The sequence below is a fragment of the Halichoerus grypus genome, chromosome 8 (assembly GCF_964656455.1).
Source record: "Halichoerus grypus chromosome 8, mHalGry1.hap1.1, whole genome shotgun sequence".
Lineage (NCBI taxonomy): Eukaryota > Metazoa > Chordata > Mammalia > Carnivora > Phocidae > Halichoerus > Halichoerus grypus.
The window spans coordinates 4,345,089-4,365,022 of NC_135719.1; the positions used below are offsets into that span (position 1 = coordinate 4,345,089).

General features: G+C 47.2%; 1 protein-coding gene across 8 annotated transcripts in view; it reads left to right on the plus strand.

Annotated features, from left to right (window-relative positions):
• Positions 1-2,175: 2,175 nt before the first annotated feature.
• Positions 2,176-19,934, plus strand: part of CPEB1 (cytoplasmic polyadenylation element binding protein 1) — a 93,851-nt gene continuing 76,092 nt past the window's right edge. For 2 of the 8 annotated variants that reach the window (XM_078078832.1, XM_078078833.1), the window contains exon 1: positions 2,206-2,459. In XM_078078832.1, coding sequence (XP_077934958.1) covers positions 2,322-2,459 — 138 coding nt within the window. In that variant the 5' untranslated portion in view covers positions 2,206-2,321. Of the gene's footprint in view, positions 2,460-2,761; positions 2,778-3,642; positions 3,660-4,260; positions 4,280-19,934 lie in introns of those variants that run through there. The other 6 variants (XM_036068732.2, XM_036068733.2, XM_078078837.1 and 3 more) reach the window with 5 other exon arrangements.

Genomic DNA, 19,934 nt, shown 5'->3' on the forward strand with positions numbered 1-19,934 from the left:
TTTTAATTTGAATTGGTGACCAGATTTAAAATGAGGAAGATTTCACATTTAAAAAACCTAAGACAACCCAGGTTGTGTTGAAAGATCTGGCTGGGCTGCGGCCTCGTTTCGGCATGGTCTGTATCTGCTAATGGCCCTTTTCCACGCACCCGGGCCTTCTCCATGCTCTCACCCTCACGGGGCTCCCGTGCTATCGGTATCCAGGTTGCACCCCCAAGAAGACAAGCAAGATACATCACCTCGGGGCGGCTGTCCTATGCTGTCTGTGGGCCAGAGTAAGCCTTGGGGGTGGGCTGCTCCCCAAGAAGGAAAGGCCCCAGGAAGGACCCCCTGAAGGAGGGTCCCAGTGAAGCTAAACCATGAGGTATGGTTTTCTGGATGGCTGGAATAGGCCAGCAAGAGGAGGAAGGCAGATGGCTAGGCAGGAAGAGGGTAGAATAGTTGATGGGTAGGAGGTGCCAGGACCCCCTTTTGCCCAGTCCCTGAAGCCATCACCCTCTCTGCCCATGACCCCAGCAACCCAAGGAAGCTCCCTGCATGAGGACATACCTGTGAATGGAGAGTGGCCAACTTTCATTATCACTTTGAGTCCTCCTGTGGACTTCTACTCCCATCTGTTCTTACCCTGGCCACCTTCTCCTATTAATCCTCCTGAAACAGTAGGTTAGATCACTGACTTCCTCTCCTTCCACAGAAACCTGCAGTTACCTGCCCACTCCCGCCTTAGCCATTAGATCCAGGCCAGCCTCACCAGCCTGCCAGGAAGGCAGCAGTGCTGTTTTCCCAACTGCCAGGACGAGCCTTGTGCATAATAAATGCATTATAAGTAGCGTTATGATGATGAGCTAACACATGTAAAACACTTAGTAATGCTGTGCAAACGCTGGTCCCTCTCCTTCTCGCTCCCGTCCCTTGCTTCTGCTCAGCCTCTACGAAGTCTCCAGTAACATCTTATGAGACCTGATACTGCCATTCTCCTGTTTACAATTCTTAATAGTTCCTGCTGTCTGCAATATAAAGGCCCTTCACAAATTGGGCCCAGGCTTCCCTCCCGCGGTATCAGCACACATTATCCTCGTCCTGGTCAGATTGAGCCGCTCTGTTCAATCCTCCCTCCCCGCCTTTGCTTGGTCTGCCGCCTGGAATGCCATCCCCGCCTCTGCGCTTGCCTGGGGCTTCCGGTCCGCTCCTGCACCAGCCAGCCCAGGTCGCCTTTCCTGACAACAGCCCGGACCACGGCGGCCTTTCTTGTCCCGTGGCCCCCGCCCTGTCCCTTGTCCCTGAAGCTTCCTATTACAGTACGGCAGGAGCGTCGGAAGCGGTTTCCCCAGGAAACTGCGGTCCAAAGAGGACCCCTGGTGTCTTTGGAACTTTCCGGAATCCCCCGACGCGTCCCCCTTTCCAGCATACGGAGCAGCCGATCTAGGAGTCCCGGGGGCAGGGGCAGGGGCTAGGGCACCGGCGTGCAGGGCTGGCTCCCGCCCTGGAGGGGTCCCTGGAAGAACAGGAGCATGGACACGGGGCTCTACTGACAAAGCACCTCGCCGCCGCGTCGCAGGGGCTTGTAAGTCGCGCCCTAGGCGTACGGGGCGGGGAAAGTGAGGTCCCGAGGAGATAAGTGACTTGAACAGGGTCACTAGGTGAGCAGCGCGCTCGGCCGTGGGCCTCTGGCCTCCCAGGCGCTGGCTGCGGCCGCCCCCGTCCCGGAGCCCGGCTCCGGGTGGGCGGCCGAGCCCTCGGCCCGGCCTGCCGGGAGGGGCGGGGCGGGCGGGGGCGGGGGCCCGGGCGGGGCCGACACAGGTGCTTCGCATCCGGCCCGGGGGGGGGGGGTGCGGCGGCTCCGCGGGGGCTTTATAAGCGGCCAGGGGCGCAGCACTCTGCGCTGCTCGCTGCAAAAATAGTGCCCACGTGTCTGCGCGTCCCTCCCCGCGCCGGCCCGCCGCCCGCCGGCCGTCCCGCCCGTCCCGCAGGGCCACGCCGGCCCCATGGCGTTCCCGCTGGTAAGAGCCGCCCGCCGCCTGCCGCCCGCCGGGGCGGGGCTGGGCGGGGCGCGGTCCCGGCCGCGGCAGCTAACGGTCCGCGCGCAGCCTCGGCCGGCTCGGCGGTCCCCTCCTTCCCGCTCCCCTCCCCGTGAGCGCGAGTCCCGGGCGGGGCGCGGGTCACGTGCCCGCGGGCGTGGGGCCTCGTGGAGGGGCGTGTGGCGAGGGGGGCAGGGAGCCTCCTCGTGACTCAGGGCCTTTGGGCTTAAAGGCGCCGCGGCCCTCCGGGGGCGGCCGGTGGGGCCTCCAGGCTGCGCTGCGGACTCCGGTGGCCTCGAGTGTATGTCCAGACGGGAGCCCACGGGTCGGAGGGGCGCCTCGGCGCCGGGAATACTTCCTTCTCCCGCAGCCGTCGCACGTGAGACCCGAAGCCGCCGGCGCAGGGAGCTCACGCGCTTCGCAGCGCCCCCCGCGAGTCTCGTTCGTATCCAGTGGGCGGCGGGGGTGGGTGGCCCGGGTGGGGCGGGGCTGCGGGCGGCGGAGACCCCCGCGCCGGGGCTAAGTTGCCTGGAGAGCGCCACGACGGCAGCGGGCGCGGCTCCTTTAAGGCGGAGGGATCAGGCCCCTCGTGCGGGGGCCGTGCTTGCCCGGCCCGGGAGGTCACGTGGCTTCACACGTTCGACTGTGCTGGAGCCGCGTTCTGGGGGCGGGGTCGGCTAGGTAGGGTCGCACGCGGGTGGGTGCTCGGCACGTGCGCCGGGGCTTCGCGCGGGGGAGGCCTGAGGCCGCGGCTCTGAGGTGGGTCCTGCGGGCCGTGGCGGGCGGACGTGCAGCCGTGGACGGAGGGGAGACCGCACCTGCCCTTGCTTTCCTGACCCCGCCGCCTGGCGAGAGGACAGTCGTGCATGTGGCCCTGGCTTTGTCATTGTCTCGTCAGTGCAGCTCCTGGCCAGGTGCACCGACTTGGGAGGAAGGGCTGCGGACTCTGCTCCGGCCTCCGGTTTGGCGGAGCTGCAGCTGGGGGGCAGCTGGCCAGAAAGGCCTGGGCCAGTCCTGAGCCCCGCTGGGGCGGTGGGGACCCTGACCAGGGGCAGGTCACTCACCTTCGGCTGCGTCACTCGGGTCGCTGCCTGGAGCGGGTGCCGTCTGTCGTTCAGTTGGCCCTGACTTTGGAGCCGCGTGGCAGGGGGTCCCCCGGGCCAGGCCAGAGGCCTCTGAGGGGCGCAGAGCTGCCCAGGGCCGTGCGGGAGGCCGAGCACACCTGGCGCTGGCGGCTGGCCAGGTGCACCCTGCAGGCCTCGGCCCTCCGCACGTGCCCGCCGCAGCCTCCGCGACAGCGCTGAGAAGCCGGGGGCCCCTCCCCTCCCCCACGCGCACCCCCTTCCGGCCCGCAGCCTCGGCGCTCAGCGCCGCATTTCTCTGGCAACTGCCTCTGGTCTCCCTGGCTACCGCTCCGCAGCCTCGCTCCCTGTTCTGGCACCTGAGTAAGCTGCTGCTCTGCGTCATTGTCGGGGCGAGGGGCGAGTGGGCCAGTGGGCTCTCGGGGAGGCCCAGGTGTGCCGCCTGCCTCGCATCTGCGCCCCCCCAGGTGACCGAGCGTGCCAGCTGGAAGTGCGGCTGGTGAGGGGAGTTTGCACCCTCAGGCTCCGTTTGATCCTGGGGACGCTCGCTGGCTTAAAAGTAAGAGTAAATCCAAACAGGCAGCACAAAACCCTGGAAACCTCGGGTTGGTGATTGTTTCCCTGCTTGGTTGGGTTTTGTCGTAGGTGGGAGAGGAGTGAAGAAGTTCTGCTTCTGGAGCTCAGGGGAGCTCTGGCCTGCGGGGAGCCCCTCGGCATAGTGATGCCAAGGGGCTCCCCCCTGGTCTTCTGTGGTTCCTGGTGGAGCTGGCTTTGAGCTGCCCTGTGTTCCCAGAGCACGTTGCTGTAGAGTTTGGCGTTTGTCACAGCGATTGAATTGAAACTTGAGTGGCCTGGCCATGCACGTTCGGTTTGTAGGACTGGCATTGGAAGTTGGCCACCCTGTGTGTAAGTCAGTCACGGTCATATAAAAATGCTTGCCTTCCCCCCTCCCAGCGCTTCTCTGCACAGCAGAGCTGGTGCAGGTGGTCAACGATCACGGAAACATTTGCAGTTGGGGTTGGGCCAGAGGCACCTGATCCAGGGTGGGTCTTGTGCCGTGGTACACCTCCCATGGCAGTGATCTTGAGGCAGAAAGCAGAGGAAGATGGTGAAAGCAGGAAGAGCCCAGGCTTCACACCAGGCTGGTTAGCAAGTAAGCTCGTGATACTAGCTGTCTCAGTAAGTATTTTCGTGAGTCATCAAGCTATTTATTTTGTTTTTAATCCTTAAAACTGGTTGTGTGCTCAGATCCCTGCAGGGAACTGAGGTGACATAAATGAGGGAAGCAGGGAGAGAAGAGTAGTGCCTACTGAGCTATAGAGTTTGTGTCTAAAGGGAGCAGCAAGGAGCTGGTTGTTGCCACACCAAAATGTGGGCCCAGAGTTGATGGATCTTTGACTTTTTTCCTAGTTAAGCTACCAGTCTCGGTTATAAATGTAGCGCTTAAAAAATTATGAACAGTTTAAGGATCAAAGGTAACATGTCTCTGAAGATGAGAGTCAAGCTGAGGGCTAGTTTGGGATCTCAGTCTTCAAATCATCCTTTTAGATTTTCCCCCTATTTTGCAAATGAGACCAGGCTCAGAAATCAAGTTACGAGGCTGTTAAGGGATAAAACCCATTGTGAACCTAGGTCTTTCCGGTGCCATAGCTCAAGGTATGATATTGCGTGTGTTCTGGTAGGTCAGAGGGGTCAAGGAGTTATTGGTGATGTACATTGTCTAGGAAATGCAATGCTTTATGGGCTGGTCCCATTTATAGGCACAGTAAACCTTAACTGCACTGGAGGGAATCTCTGGTTGTTGTGGAAGTCAGTGTGGGTCTTCTGAGCGTTAGTGCAGCGGTGTTGATGTCAGGAGGAATGTGCTGTGTCTATCATTCCTCGATGTGTGTCAGAGCAGTGAGCTGATCCTGAGAGCCAGAGGTCTGGAGAAATCAGGCTCCTCCCACTGCGGGGGGTGACCCTCCCAACTCTGCACAGAAGCCTTTCCTTTTTCAGGACGGTTAAAATTTCAATAACTTTCTTCTTCTGAGATTAGGCAAATTTGAAATTACATAATTGTTTTAAGACCTCTCAAAGTAGAATGTGGCTTATTAAATCTCACCTTTTCTCTCTTAGCTAAAGTTCCCATAATCATGCCTCTTAGATTTCCAGGAAGAATTAATAAGGGTTTTAGCAGTATGTGCTAAGATCTTCTGGAATAAGCTTCCAGGACCTAAAATAGCCCTATGCCAGGAATGAGAGACTGGGTTTTCATTCTGGCTGAAAGAAACTTAGACTCACAGCAGTTTACAGAGCCTCACTTGCAGATGTAAAGGGTTATGTACCTTTATTTCTGTATTTTATTTCCAAAAGATTTAAAGCATAAAGCAGTAAGAACCATATTCAGAGCCTTTGCCAAAGGGATTTTTCTGTGAAAATGCAGACTCAAATACAAACTAGATAATTTTTTTTTTTTTTAAATAAATCTCTGGGAAGTTTTTGGAAAGATGCAAACTTTAGAATGTTACTTGGGTCTCCAGCTGCTTCTCTAGCAAACGTTTTTAGTTCAAGCACTCAGTTATGAGTTAAGTATTTGTGAATTTGGGGTAGGGAGGAAGGGTGAAGTGACCAGCCTCTTGCTGGTATTTTAGTGTTTACGTGGTAGGCAATATCTGAGTAGACTTTCTCATTCAGTGGTTTCAGGTCCCTTGGCTAAATGACCATTCCTTAAAGTAATGTGTTTGTTTAAAGTGGAAATTAATTAGTGGGTTTGTACTTCTGGCTTGAAGTTTGGGACAGGACGGCATCCCAAACCTGGATATTAATGTGTAGGCTGTTGTCTTCAGTAGGTAGTGGTGGAGTCAGTAAAAGAACCCTAGGATCAAATGACAAATTATTTTCTTTCCTATGGAAGAGCTGTGCTAATCCCATCCTGTTCTGCAAATCTGCTTTTCCTAGGCAGTATCTAAGCTGTACTGACTCTGGGTAGAGCTTGCCAGAAAGCCTGGGGACAGGGTGAGGAGTAGGAAGGGGTTGGACCCAGAGGTTGGAGGAGAGGAGGTTAAAGAGTTTTTGCTTCTATCTGTTGTTTGGTTTAAAGCCAGGAAGTGTTGATTGCACCCTTTCTGTGTTGATTAAGTCTTCTGGGTACTGCCGACCCCGCCTCCTTGGCCCCCCACATTGCAGCTTTGGAAATGCTCATTGTTTTCTTTCCTGCTTTTGTTGCTGCCTGGTTTGGTTATACCTGCTCATGAGAGCTCATCCCCTTCTGTAACAGCAGATTCCAAGTGCTGAAAGTTTTTATGTTCAAGATAGGACCTCCAAAACAAGGCATATCTCAATTACAGTAAACTGCTGAAAGTATGGAATGAAAAGATACACCAAGTTTGTAATATTTTGTATTTTTCATGGGAAAATTATCTGACTTTCCATAAAAAGTCAGTATCCAAATTTCAGTGATAAATTTGCATTGTAAACATAATTTTCACTGTTTTGTTATTGGGATTTAAAAAGTCTCCTGTCAGGGATTATTTCGCTGCTTTAATGTATAATGGGAGTATTTTTAAATAACAGGCGTGGGGGGAAAATTCCTGACTAAATGGGGTTGAGCTTTGCGTTCAGTAGTACAGAAGAACACTTAGACATGGACAACCTTTGATTTCCACTTTGTTTTTAGTATTCCTGTATGGTTGGAGCACCCTTTAGATTACAGTGAGTTAACACTCTTTTGTTTTGATTTTTTTGAAGGCATTTTGTGATGACAATTGTAGACTCCCCAGAGGACAGGTCTAAAGATTGATTTGTGTTTTAAAAATGGGTCACGGTTGCACCTAGCTGTTGATTCTGGGAGTAATTTAACTATAATAGTGTTACTGGTTTCTTTATTCTTGGCCAGCATTATATGCAGATATATGTACCATCCTGATGGTTCAGCATCATGGCCCAGAGTCTCCTTGGATAAAGGTGTGGGAGTAGCTCTCTGTTGGAGGAAGGCAGTTACCTTGAACGGCTGGTTGGGTTTTTTTGTCTTTTGACAGAACACTTAATCTCTTACTACTTAACACCTGTGTTCTCTGGTTCTGGCTTTGTGTTTCTGGCTTCTGGCTCTGACACCATTGGTCTCCTGAGTCTGTCCTTTCTCTTGAGACTTTCCTTTTTGTTTGTTTAAGCTGTAATTTTGGAATTGTTATGAAGCTTGAAAGCTATCAGAGACCTCTTTGTCTCCCAGACACAACTCAGAGTTGACAACAAACGCAGATTCTAATGTTTATTTTCTCAGACAAGAGAACTAAGCTTAGCATGAGAAGTGACTGTTTTAAGTTAATACAGTGAGTGGATGGTAGAGCCAGAACTGGAACACAGATCTCTTCATTTTGTAGAATTTGTAGGTATTTTGTAGGTATTTGTAGAATTCATGTACCTCATCCTTTGCTATATTGGTCTCGGATTATCTCATTCTACTTAAAATTTCCACTTGTCTCGAAAGACTCTATAGCTCCCCCCTCCTTCTGTCTGATAGGTCTTTCTTGTCCTGGTACTTACAGGCCTCCTCCCCCAGAATGCCACATTCCCTGTGGTTCATTCTGTTGGCTCATCTGTCCCCTTATACAGAGGGCCTGTGTATTCCTGCTGCACTAGCTCTCTCTCTTTCTGGGACCAAGTTTTAGGTTGAGCTCTAGCCCTGCTTGTTCTTAGAACCCATGGTTCTGATTGGCCTACTGAAGGAGTTCTGTCTGTCGGAGGCATATTAAACCCAGCAGGTTTAAACACAGAACCAATTTCTTCCCTCTACTCATCTCTTGAGGCTAATCTAATTCTATCCCCTCCACCCAATTAGTCTTTTTTCCCCAACTATAGTGTTCTCTTGGGGGAGAGAACTGTGTTTGGGGTGTTTCGGTTTTTTTTTATTTTTTCAGTCACTGGAGGCCCCAGTACAGAAGGACGCTAGGTGAATGCATACTTGTAGCTTTTCTTTTGAAACCTCTTCGCAATATCTGTAACTATAAAGCCTTGATATGGTTTTGTGTGTCTCCCTTGGCCCCTGCATCCTTTCATTGCTTCTTTCTTACATTGCTACTGCTAGGTCAGGTCTCCCTTGGAGGAGTCTTTTCAGTCTGCTCTTTCTACCTTCTTCCTCAGTTGTTTTTGCCTGTTCACACCTATTACTCTGTGCAGAGCTCTATCCTACTAGTGGTCCTGTTGTTCCTCAGACCTATCCTTCTGATCCTTGGTCCTTGGTTGGGTGTGTCTCCCTAGCTCATCCCTCTGTGCCCCTTGCCTCCAGAAATGACTACTGAGGGTATTGCTTAAGTCCAGGAGGTTTTGTTTTTGTTTTTTAAGTAGGCTTCACGCCCAGCGCAGAGCCCAACGTGGGTCTCAAACTCATGATGGTGAGATTAAGACCTGAGCGGAGATCAAGAGTCGGATGCTCAACTGACTGAGCCACCCAGGTGCCCGTTAGTCTAGGAAATTTAAGATGAAACTCAAACTTGCCTTGGATTTTGGACTTCACAAAGCTGAATTTAGCTCTGCTGGTCAGGAGGTTATGTTTGTTCCACCATCATGCTGCTTTTCCTGCATATGTTGCCCTACCTGAGTTTGGGGAGGTCTCTCAATGCCAAGGCTTGCAAACGTTTCAGGTGAAACAGAAAACCATATTTCCCTGTCCTTGTGAGAGCCTCCCATACAGCTTCAGAGTTGCCACAGAGTGGTTCGCTGTCCTGCTCTATCCCCTCTCCTGCTGTTTCTCATGCTGCCTGAGGCAGAGGCAGAGGAGGAGATTTGGAGTCTGGGATCCTGATTTGAGTCCTTGTGCTCTGTTAACTGGTTGATTTTTGAGCAAGATTTTCTATTTCTCTAAGTTTATCTTCTTTGCAATGTGAGACTGACACAGGCTCATACATTCTTGTGTGGACCAAAAGCTACTCTGGGTTCTGCACAGTTGGTCATCTAGGTCCTATTCTTTCCCTCTCCAATTGGACTTGGCTCCAATTACATTCTTTATTTTGGGCTTTTGCAGGAGTGGCCTCCTCCCTATTCAGAGAGCAGTTTTGTGCGTTGGAGTCCATCTTTCTCACACCCTCAGGACCTTGTGGTACGTTGTTCCTGCCACACCTTTCACCTCTGTCTGTAAACACGATCATCTCTCTCCCATGTTTAGACCTATCTTAGTATAGCACTCCCCTCAAGCAGCCAGCCTCACTGGCTTTGCTTAGCTTTTTCTCATCAAGCTTTTGTACAGAGTAGCTCCCTCCCCATATGGACTGGCCCACCCTTTGCTCATCTCTTAAATCCTTGAGATCTGACATCAGAGCTCCTCTCCCTTCTCACACGTGCATTTCTGAGACTCTTTTTCCCAAGTTCACTGTGCCCTTAGGAGCATTTCTTCAATCTTTCAGGATGTTTGCATTTCTGCCTGGATGTTCCTATAAGATCTTTGAAAAGTGCCAGTTTGATCACCTACTCCATAGGGCAGAGGTTCTCAGACATTTTCATCTCAGGACTCCGTTACTGAGGACCTCAAGAGCTTTAGTGTATGTGGATCGTATCTATCGATATTTGCTCATTAGAAATTAAAACTGGAAAAATAAATTAATCATTTAAAGTTACAAATCCATTACATATTAACACAATTAGATTTTTGAAAACAAAGGAAAATGAGAAGGGTGAGCATTCTTTTACATTTTTGCAAATCTCTTTAGTATCGGATTTATTAGAAGGTAGTAGCTTTTCTTTTGAAACCTCTTCACAATATATTTTCCGTCTGTTCCTATATTTAATCTGTTGCCACATGTTGTTTCTGTTGAAATATATGAAGAAAATATGGCCTCGCATGGATATGTAGTTGGAAAGAGGAGGAATATTTGAATAGCCTTTTCATTTAATTGTGGCTCTCCCTCTTTGATACTACACCAAAACTTGACAAGTGTTAACTTCTTAAAGGTCAGTTGCAACATGGAATCTGAAGCCATATGGGTGTACTGTTCTTACTGTTACATTAAAACACATTGATCCCTCTTGTACTTTGGATAGATCATTCACCCATGCCTGATTTTGTAACACTGTACTTCAGTCATTTGACAAATACTGGTTCACTGTTGTGCAATATTGCATAGTGAATGTATTATATATACACATATGCACACTATGCTGACATGCTAGTTAATAACACCACCAGTCTCATCAGAAAAGTCTTATTAAAGTATTGATGAAGGGGGCAGATGGAGGTTTCCCAGAGTTCTGTTTTTTCCTTCGAAGCTCAAATTTTAATATATGGCAACAAATACTGTTAGTAGTTTATTTGAAGCATCTAGCTTACCTTGTTTTCAGGAGAATGTTTGCCAAATACCCAGTTTGATAACCATAGTAGGTCAGTTCTTTCAAGTAAAAAAGATGTTTCAAAAAAAAAAAAAAAAGGCTAATTCTTTCTGAAACTCAGTCACATAAACACTTTTCCTTGAGACAACTATTATACATCAGTATGCTGCAAGTGGGCTTCATGCTAACTTCCCATTTGTCTCACAGAATATTGAAGGCCTGTACTCAAGGGTCAAGATGTAATACGTTTTTACTGCTTTCTCAAGGACCTCGGTAAGAGGTCCTGGCTGTTTCTGGGATTGCAGAGCTTGAGGAGTACAGTAGCTGCTTACTGTAGTGGATTGGCGTTGCCTTGCTTCCTGCTAAGGTGCCAGTTTTACCCACTCATTATTTTTGTACCATCACTGCAAACGTCAGCATAGTGAAAAAAGAAATTGGTGTCTTAGAATTATGGAAGTAGTTTTGGCTTTGTGGACCTCTGAAAGGGTCTTGCAGACCTTCGTGGGTCCACAACCCTCCCTGGAGAACTACCACCACACAGTAAAGGCCAGGTCCCTTAGTGGTAGCACACGAAGCCCATCAGGATCTGGCTTCAGTTTAGTGGCCGAGTTTAATCCCTACTGGTCTCCTCTTTAAACTTTTTTAAAATTGAGAAAGGGGGGCGCCTGGGTGGCTCCAATCGGTTGAGCATCTGCCTTTGGCTCGGGTCAGGATCCCAGGGTCCTGGGATTGAGTCCCGCATTGGGCTCCCCACTCAGCGGGAGTCTGCTTCTGCCTCTGTGTCTGCCCCCACCCTGCTCCTGCACTCGCGCACTCTCTGTCTCTTTCTCAAATAAATAAAATCTTTAAAAAAAAAACGATAAAAATAAAATTGAGAGAGAACATCCATATAGTAAAAGACACTAATTTTAAGTGTATAATGTGGTCAATTTTTACATATTTATATTATTTTTATACACCTAAGTAACTACCACACTGGTGAAGATACAGAACATTTCCAGTACTCACTAAGGTTCCCTTGTGCCCTTTCTCACTCAGTATCTCTGCCCCCCCCCCGCTACCCCCCTCCCCCCCCAGGATTAACTCCTACTCTGACTTCTGTTGTCCTCAATTGGTTTTGCCTATTTTTGAACCTAAAATGAAATCCTGTAGCGTGTACTCTTCTGAGTCTGACGTTTCCCCCCAACTTAATTTAGTATCTGAGATTTCTACAAGTTGCAGTGAAGTCCAAGTTTATTGCTGTAGTCCCACCATTCCCAGAACCAATAGAGTGACTTACACCTAAACTGTGCAAACAGTGTGATTGATGCTGAACACCTGCTCTCCTCCTGGAGTTTGGAATTTGGGCATATTCCAGGCAGAGGCTACCTGTGTGACCACCCCTCCATAAAAACCCCGGGTGCCAAGTCTCTAGCAAGCTTCCCTGGTTGGTAACAATTCCTGTGTGTAGCCCCAGCTTATTGCTGGGGGAGCTAAGCAGTAAAGCTTAATCTTGTGTGACTCCCTTGGAAGAGGACCCTTGGAAGTTTGTACCTGGTTTCCCCCACACTTTGTCCCATATACCTTTTCCCTTTGCTGGTTTTCCTCTGTATCTTCTGGCTGTGATAAATGTTAGCCGAATGCGCTCAGTACAACTATATGCTGAGTCCTGTGATTCCTCCTAGTGAATCATCAAACCTGGGGGTGGTCTTGGGGACCACTAACACAATGGGCATGGTTTTTGTTTCTCTTCAGAGTTTGAGTATAACCAAATCTGCTGTGACTGTTCTTGTACGTGCCTTTTTATAGTCCCGTCTTTTCTCTTGCATGCAGGAGCAATGCTGCGTCATAGGATAGTGTCCCTTGTGCTTAAAATCCTAGCAGTAGTGTACCTCTAGTTGCCTAAAAGCATCCCTGTTTCATACCTCCTTGCCTTTTGTACATGTTGTTCTTTTTGCCTAGAATGCCCTCCCCACTCCTACTATGACTGTTTGGTAAAACCTTTTAATCTTCTCACCTTCCTACTACTCTTGTTATTTCTGTTTATTGTTGGGCTTATAGTACAGCATATGCTTGTTTATGTGCTTGTGTTCCCATTAGACTCACTCCTGGGGTGCAGGGATTGTCTTACTTATCCTCTGTCTCCAGAATGGCTCCTAGCATATGATGCAAATACAGTCAGTAAATGTAATTATAACCTTTGGGTCTGCGATCACCAGGTTATGTTGTTTATGAGTTCTTTGTTTATTGTTCATGTGAATTGTCTCTGGTCCAAGGGGTTTAAAACCCCAGATCCTGAAATGACTGTGAGTGGCTTAGAGCTTTGACAGAAGGGATAGACTTGGTGACTGAATATGGATTTTGATCTTAGCATTGAAGAAAGGAGTCACTGCCGTTGGTGGAGGTTGTGATCGAGGTGGTAAAACATACCCATGAAAGCGGTGTGATATGGGTTTGCCTCTCCTGTGGTGTCTGTGTTGGGTCCCTGCAAATGCTGCAGGTAGTTCGCTGAGTGCTGCTTAGAGACCTTGGGGGACCTTACCATTTATCAGACGCAGCGCTAACAGCGCATACAGCTAACAGTTTGACAGGTAAGTGTGACGAGAGCTACGGCTGCAGTGACCAGGTGTTCTGGATATTCTTGAGCAGTCAAGGTATTAAATATTCCCTTAATGTTCTCATAAGCCTGTCTTGGAAATTGTAGTATTTCCTTTTCCAGAGAGAGAGAGAGTGTGTGTGTGTCTGTATTGCATTGGATGTACCCTGTAGAAACTGAAAACTAACCAGAAAAGTAAAGAGAGATCCGTGAGAAGGGGGTTCCTGAATTCAGTGAGTGGAGAATAGTTAAGGATCAGATCCCCAAAGATACCAAGTAAGATAAACCTGAAATATTGTTTGGGTTTGGCAATTGTGAAGTCATTAATTTAGCAGCAGTTCTGTAGTGGGTTTGTGTGTGTGTGTGTGTATGGGGAGGGGGTCATGCTAGCAGGATATCATGGGTTGAGAGGACAACAGGAGGTTAAGAAGTAAGTATAGCATATTTTCTAGAAGGTTGATAGTAGAGCAAGAGAAAGAAGGCAGTGGCTTGGGAGGAGTTTTAAGTCAAGGAAGGTGTGTTTAGGTTTTTAGGGTGAGAGCGCCTTGGGCATACTTACAGACTGATGGGAAGGAACCAGTGGAGAGGAAAGAGGAAGGTCAGATCATGAAGGAAGAGAAAGAAGGGGTGGCATCTTGAGTCTTGTATCTGGTGATGGATTCACTTTGTCTTTCTGCAAGTAAGGACCTGCAGCCATTTCTCCTTTATTCCTGGTGACCCTCCCTGTCCAGCCCTGTTCTGCCACTTCCTTTTTTTGAGTTTACTGTGTTCTGTATCCACTCTGTGCATGTTCTCTGCTTGTCTGTCCTTTCCCACACTTAGAGAAATTCTGACTTTTCATTCTCTAGCTTAAAAGTCTGAGTTGTCAAGCCATTCCAGATACTTTAATTTACTCCTCTCTTGTATATGTAGCATTTTGTACTTACTTGATCTCCACTTACCTAACTAGATTTACTTCTCCTGCTTGAGTAATTCTCCTTAGGTCAAAGATTATGTTTTATCTATCTGTAATCTCAACATCTAACCAAACAGGTTTTTAGTAGTTATGAAATATTAGATTGAACTGTGTGAAATTGCTGTTTTGTTGGTTGCAACATGTAGAATGTTGACAGTTTTGTATGGACCAACCTAATAAATTTTAAGTTCTTACAGTGTTGCACAGAAGACTTGAGGTGGAAGTTCAGTTCAGAATGGTCAAGGGTCAAGGAGAAAATTAAATAGAGAAGCATTTCTTTTTTTTTTTTTTAAAGATTTATTTATTTATTTATTTGAGAGAGAGAGAATGAGAGAGAGAGCACATGAGAGGGGGGAGGGTCAGAGGGAGAAGCAGGCTCTCTGCTGAGCAGGGAGCCCGATGCGGGACTCGATCCAGGGACTCCAGGATCATGACCTGAGCCGAAGGCAGTCGCTTAACCAACTGAGCCCCCCAGGCGCCCAATAGAGAAGCATTTCTTAACAATTGTAGAGTCAGTAAAGTTCCAACCACAAACTGACTTTGAATGACCAGGTGACACACGGGTATTTGGCTAGATGATTTACATTCTTCCATAAAGAAAACCTACCAGTTCCTCAGGTGAAACTGTAGCATTTCCTAGTCTTTGGTCTGAATGACATTTTTCTAAGTGGGTGTTCATAGAAGGGCTGTTCAAAGTTGTAGTTAAGTAGTATTTTCAAAATCATGAGTATAAATGCTATAGACGTTTTGTTCAGCTTTATTACTTACTATAAAAATAAAGGCAAATTGCCAAAGTACACCTCCGAAACCAGTTCTTTGGGGGCATCTAAGTATTGCTTTCTGTTGATGTGTCTTGTCTTTCTTTCTTTCTTTCTTTTTTTTTTTTTGCGTAATCTTTACACCCAGGGTGGGGCTTGAACTCACAACCCCAAGATCAAGAGTCAAGTGCTCTCCTGACTGAGCTAGTCAGATGCCCCTCTGTTGGTGTGTCTTAACTAAAAAACAAAATCTAAATGTTCAAGATTAATGCTTTCATCTAAAAAACCTCTAATTAGAAAATCTTATTCTAAGAAAATTTTTTAGTGTGAACACTGTTTTGCTGGAGGCTTAGTAGATTCCAGTCTATGTACCCCAGGTTAAAACTCCCATCTGGAAGAATAAACTGTGTGTCCTTCAGACAGTCTTCCATAAATCTCTCAACTGGCTTTTCATGAAGCCATAGTAAATGATTAGCAGGAATAGTCTTGAAGGGGCCTGTGATCTAGGTATTGTGTTTTTGATTAATGGCAAACTGAATTATAGTCAACCTAGAGATTGTAGAGTTGGCATTCATTTATGACCATTAAATATTCCCAGACCAGGATTTTGACCTAAAGAATGGCCATCCCATCACCATGTTGTTGCTGGATTGTATGGTCTCCAAAGGCCTTGCCAGAGTTTCCAAGTTAGGCAATTCTAGCATACAAATAAGTATAAAATTTGGGGATCTTAGTCTTTAAGTAGAAAACATAGCTAGGTGGTATGGTTTCAGATTTTTAAAAGAGTTAAGAGTGATCGTTTCAAATCACAAATGCAGAAAAACCTCCAGTTAGAAGTGCTAAACAAGTGAGTGAGCTTCTTGGTGAACTTGACTGGGATGAGCCTATCCATGCACTTTATAGATTTCTCATTACTACAAAGTCTGCAAAGTGGATGGTACTCCATTTTATACCCGAGGCAACCAAGGCTCATAGAAGATGCTTAAACGGTAGAGTTAGTATTTATACTCCAAGGCCTGTGCTCATTCTGCTTTGTGAAACAGTGATTCAGTTTTGGGAAAGATTCTTCCCTTGTGGAAAAGGGGAACGCTTTTTTCTGACTGTTGTCTCCCTCCCCCTCCCAGCTGAGAATTATTGCTGTAGGAGACCAGTGTGTCATGATGGGAATGTCAGCTTTTACCTGTTGAAGAGGAGAACATTGAGACCTGCTATAAAATAGCTGTATTAGCAGAGATTCCTCATGAACTGTTCTTTCTGACAAGAAGGAGGTATAACTAGTTTTTTGTTTTTTTTTTTAAGATTTTATTTATTTATTTGACAGAGAGAGAGGGAACACAAGCAGGGGGAGTGAGAGAGGGAGAAGCAGGCCTCCCGCCGAGCAAGGAGCCCAATGCGGGGCTCGATGCAGGGCTCAATCCCAGGACCCTGGGATCATGACCTGAGCCGAAGGCAGACGCTAAACGACTGAGCCACCCCGGCGCCCCGGTACAACTAGTTTTATCTCGACACCATTCTTAGCCAGTGACAGTTAGAATTACTGTTTCTCTTTTCTAGCATTGCCAAGTAATTTGCTCTTTTGATCCATGGTTCTCAATAGTATTACGATTTGCATTCCAAGTCTCTGATCCTCTTAAAGCCTCCTTTCCTGCCCATTGTGAAAGACCAAATAAAGATTTAAATAAAAACCTGCAAATGATCTCACTTTAAGGCAAAATATGCCAAAAATAACCATGAAAATTATCAGACAACAGTGGTATAACCAAGGGGGTGGGGACTTTTTCTTTATGGTGAAACATACGAACTCAGACCTATACATTGATCAGTTAAGATAGAATATAGAGTAATGGGTGTGGATAAAAGGTCTGTGTTTTGAAAATGAGAAACTGAATTCATTTAGCTGGAGAGTTTGAAGGATCACTAAATTGTGTTGTTAGGTACACGTTTTAGGCAGTTCAATTTGTATCCTATCTTTAGTCCTTTTAATTAAGCTTTCTAAATGAAAGGATTAGGAAAATTGAGCATGGAAGGGCCTGGGGTCTTCAAAAGAATAGTTGGCTTGTGTCCTCAGTACTTTTTCTCCTTTAATGAGCAAATAGTCTTTTCTTCAGGGATCCTTGTGGTAACCTCTGACCCCTTGCTGCAATAGTAATGATCCTACCCATAGCCAGCATTCATCTGCTCAGCGTGTGATTATGGGCCAGGTACTGTGCCAAGCACGTTATGTGTATTAATTCACAAAAAGTCATATGAGGCCATAGTATTACTTTTATCCCTATTGTGCACATAAGCAAAGTGGTAGATCTGTTTCCCCTCGGGCATTGCTAGCTTTGATCTTTTTCTCCCCTGCCTTCCAAATTGGTTATTCAAGGCAAACAATTGGGACTTAGTGATGTGATTAAGCAGTTTGGGATATTAATCAAACACTCCATTTCCTTTTGTTCTAATTACCCAAAGTCTTCTAGATAACTGGTTTGGTATACCTGAGAGGAAGGGAGAGAGGGAGGGAGGCATTCTAGATCTCATTTGCCTTGAGGTTCCAAGTTATGGTATATGTTCCTAGTGGGATTTGCAGTGGGATAGCATTGGCCAGGTGTATTTCTAAATTGGGTTTTTTTCAGGCTGCTTGAGATGGTAAGATTCTTAGACCTTGCCCTTCTCCTGGGGAAGCAGGTTTCTCCCAGAGGGCCTCTGGGCCTGTGTCTTCCCCGGATGTCTGTGACACTTCCCTCGGTGGTTCTTCCTGTGCTCTTTCATGGTCTCCTGAGACTCACATACAGTATTTACTCCTTGCCAGGATCTGGGAATCCATAGATCTATAGCACATCTGTACTAGTAAATAAAAATCAAATTAGTATTTGTGTATTAAGAGGGGCCTTTTAAAATTTGGAAACCTCTGATGTAGGAGATAATTCTAACTCCTTAACCTAGCACGAAGCCTTCTTTCCAGTTTGCTCTCTTGTATACCCTGTGCCCTGCACATTGGACCACTTTGGATAATGCCCCTCTGTTCTCTTTGTGCTTCAGACTTTCTTCCTACCTTTACTTTCAGGTACGTTGTCTTCCTCTGAGCCCCCTTGGCTGAGAGGACAGTGTATGATCACAGCAAATTGTAGCTTGTGTGGTGGCTGTTTACAGCATGATCAGATCTTAGTTCCCTTTCTGGACTTCAGAAATCTCTTTTGGCTGAGTCTGTCTAATCTGCCTACCCTTTGGGGCTCACTGTACACAGCAGGCAGTTGGTTAATGTTGATGGGGCAGCGAACGAGTGAGGGAGCTTGCAGCCTTAAGATCTGCAGTTTGATTGTAAATGCTTGCATCTTAGCCTTTGTGATGTTGCCTTAGTGAGGTTGAGAATCATCTTAGAAATCTACAGTTGTGAAAAGGGCCTTGTGTGTGTGGGTTTAACTGCTCTCAATGGTGGCTCTCTGGAGGGCTTGGGAAAACGACCTTGCAGGACTGTGTATTCTGGTCCTCCTCACAGCTTGCAAAGGATACCAGTCTTTTCAAGAGCTTGAGAATGATATGGGACTCAGGTTGTTCCTTTAAGGCCATCCTGCAGAATTGATAAAACTGCAAGTGCTTCTGGTCATTCTCATGCTTACCTGATTTTTAATAGGCTAAACATAAACACGCAGCTTTTTAAAGTTGTTTTGAGGTGACCAGCTGTAAGATCCTAGGTGCTAGTTTCCTTACTTGGTGTGATTTTTGTTTCTTTTCCTCAAGGTAATTGGGAATTGTAGAGCTGATGAGTCAGACTCCCCTTAGAAATGACTCTGTCGGGGCGCCTGGGTGGCTCAGTTGGTTAAGCGACTGCCTTCGGCTCAGGTCATGATCCCAGGGTCCTGGGATCGAGTCCCAGCATCCGGCTCCCTGCTCCTCAGGGAGCCTGCTTCTCCTGGAGCCTGTTTCTCCCTCTCCCTCTGCCTGCCGCTCCACCTGCTTGTGCTTTCTCTCTCTCTCTCTCTCTCATGTCAAATAAATAAATAAAATCTTTAAAAAAAAAAAAAAGGAAATGACTCTGTCAGCCACTATGTCCTTGCTTACTGTGCCAGGCATCGGATGGGATGTGCTGAGTGAGGGAGAGTGAAGAATGGTACCACATTTCTGTCTGGACACCTGGTGGATGGTGGTGTTGTCTACTGAGCTAGAGAATACCAAGAGAATCACTCTGATTGGGGGGGGGGGGCCTCAGGTCGTGATCGTATATCTGGCAGTGCAAGTTCAGAGTCTTAGACGAGTTGTCTGTACTTTTAATGACTATGTTGAGTTGTACACTGGAACAGTTCCTTTGGGGGGTGGTGTACCGCTCTTGGTGCTCACCATGTCTTCTGCTGTAATGGTGCCTTCTGGTGTAGAAAGAGCGGCTGCCATATGCCAGGCACCATGTTAAGTGCTTTATTACATCTCGTCAAAAGGGTGGTAGGTACTCTTCCCATTTCACAAATGGGGAAACTGAGGCAAAGAGGTTAAGTAACTGACAATAAAGGGCAGAAACAAACTTTCTAAACAACTGTATAGAGCTATAATTCACATTACTATAAAATTCAGTGATTTTTAGTGTGGTTACAGTTTTGCGATCATCACCATAATCTAATTTTAGAATATTTTCATTATCTCAGAAAGGAACCTTGTACCCCTTAGCCACCATCTCCACACCTCCTCCTCTCTCCACCCCAGATGAAGGCAACTCCTCTAAATTAGATGAGATTTGCCTGGTTTGGGCATTTCCTGTAAATGGGCTCATAATAGGTGGTCTTTTGTGACTGGCTTCTTTCACTTAGCATCGAGTACGTGAGGTTTATCCGCTTGAGGCACATATCAGTGCTTCATTAAAAAAAAAAAAGATTTATCGATTTGAGAGAGAGAGAGCAGGGCGAAGGGCAGAGGGAGAGTGAGAAGCAGGCTCTCTGCTGAGTGGGGAGCCTGACGTGGGACTCGATCCCAGGACCCTGAGATCATGACCTGAACCAAAACCCAGAGTCAGACACTCAACCAACAGAGCCACCCACGCGCCCCAAGTGCTTCATTTTTTAAAAATTTCCAGATAATATCCTGTTACATAGATCTACCTCCAAAATTTGAATCAGGGATTTCTGGTTCTAAAACTCCTGCTGCTGCCACACCATGCGAATTCCTATACATGTCTCATTAGATTAGAAGGTTCTTGGGGCAATATCTTGTGGTTCTGTGTTTTTCTTTCTCCCTCTTACAGTTCTCTCAGGAAACCTTGCTCATAATAGCACTCAT